Source organism: Pygoscelis adeliae, unplaced genomic scaffold, assembly GCF_000699105.1.
Source record: "Pygoscelis adeliae isolate BGI_AS28 unplaced genomic scaffold, ASM69910v1 Scaffold127, whole genome shotgun sequence".
NCBI classification, from domain to species: Eukaryota; Metazoa; Chordata; class Aves; order Sphenisciformes; family Spheniscidae; genus Pygoscelis; species Pygoscelis adeliae.
The window spans coordinates 368681-369167 of record NW_008825208.1 but is presented as its reverse complement, the minus strand read 5'-3'; the positions used below and the strand labels follow the sequence as shown (position 1 = coordinate 369167).

At 54.8% G+C, this 487-nt stretch overlaps 1 protein-coding gene across 1 annotated transcript in view; it reads left to right on the top strand.

Moving 5' to 3' along the window:
- The window catches only part of CDKN2A (cyclin-dependent kinase inhibitor 2A), a 3356-nt gene extending 3114 nt beyond the window's left edge, over positions 1-242 (top strand). Inside the window, exon 2 of the mRNA XM_009328978.1 lies at positions 3-242. Within this exon, the coding sequence (XP_009327253.1) occupies positions 3-242 (240 nt within the window). The remainder of the gene's footprint in view (positions 1-2) is intronic.
- The last annotated feature ends 245 nt before the right edge of the window (positions 243-487 follow it).

Sequence of the window (487 nt, the reverse complement as noted above, 5' to 3'; positions counted from 1 at the left end):
AGGAGGTGCGGAAGCTCCTGGACGCGGGCGCGGATCCCAACGGGACCAACTCCTTCGGGAGGACCCCGCTCCAGGTACGGAGCGCCAGAGCTGGGGGTGACGGGTGGGGGGAGCTGTCCCCTGCCCCGCTGGCGGGGGAGGGCGGAGGGATTTCGGGTTTTGAAGGAATTTTTATTGTTATTACGAGAACCCGACTCCAGCGCAGCTGCCTGAATACGAGCGGGCGCTTTTCTGAACCCTAGCCCTCCTGCAAATACTAGACGGAGTTTAGAGGGGCACCGTTGGCAGCAAACGAATTATGCTGGACGGTACTTAAAAGGAGAAGTGGGACTGCAAAATCCGCTTCCAGATGGGTTCAGGCAGTTGACTGCGCTCGGATCAACTGGTCTTGTTTGTTTGTTTGTTTGTTTTAAATATAGCCTTAATGGGTCTTTTTCCCCAAGGAAGTCGAAGTGGGGTCCCTTACTAGTATTTTCGTGTGAAAGAA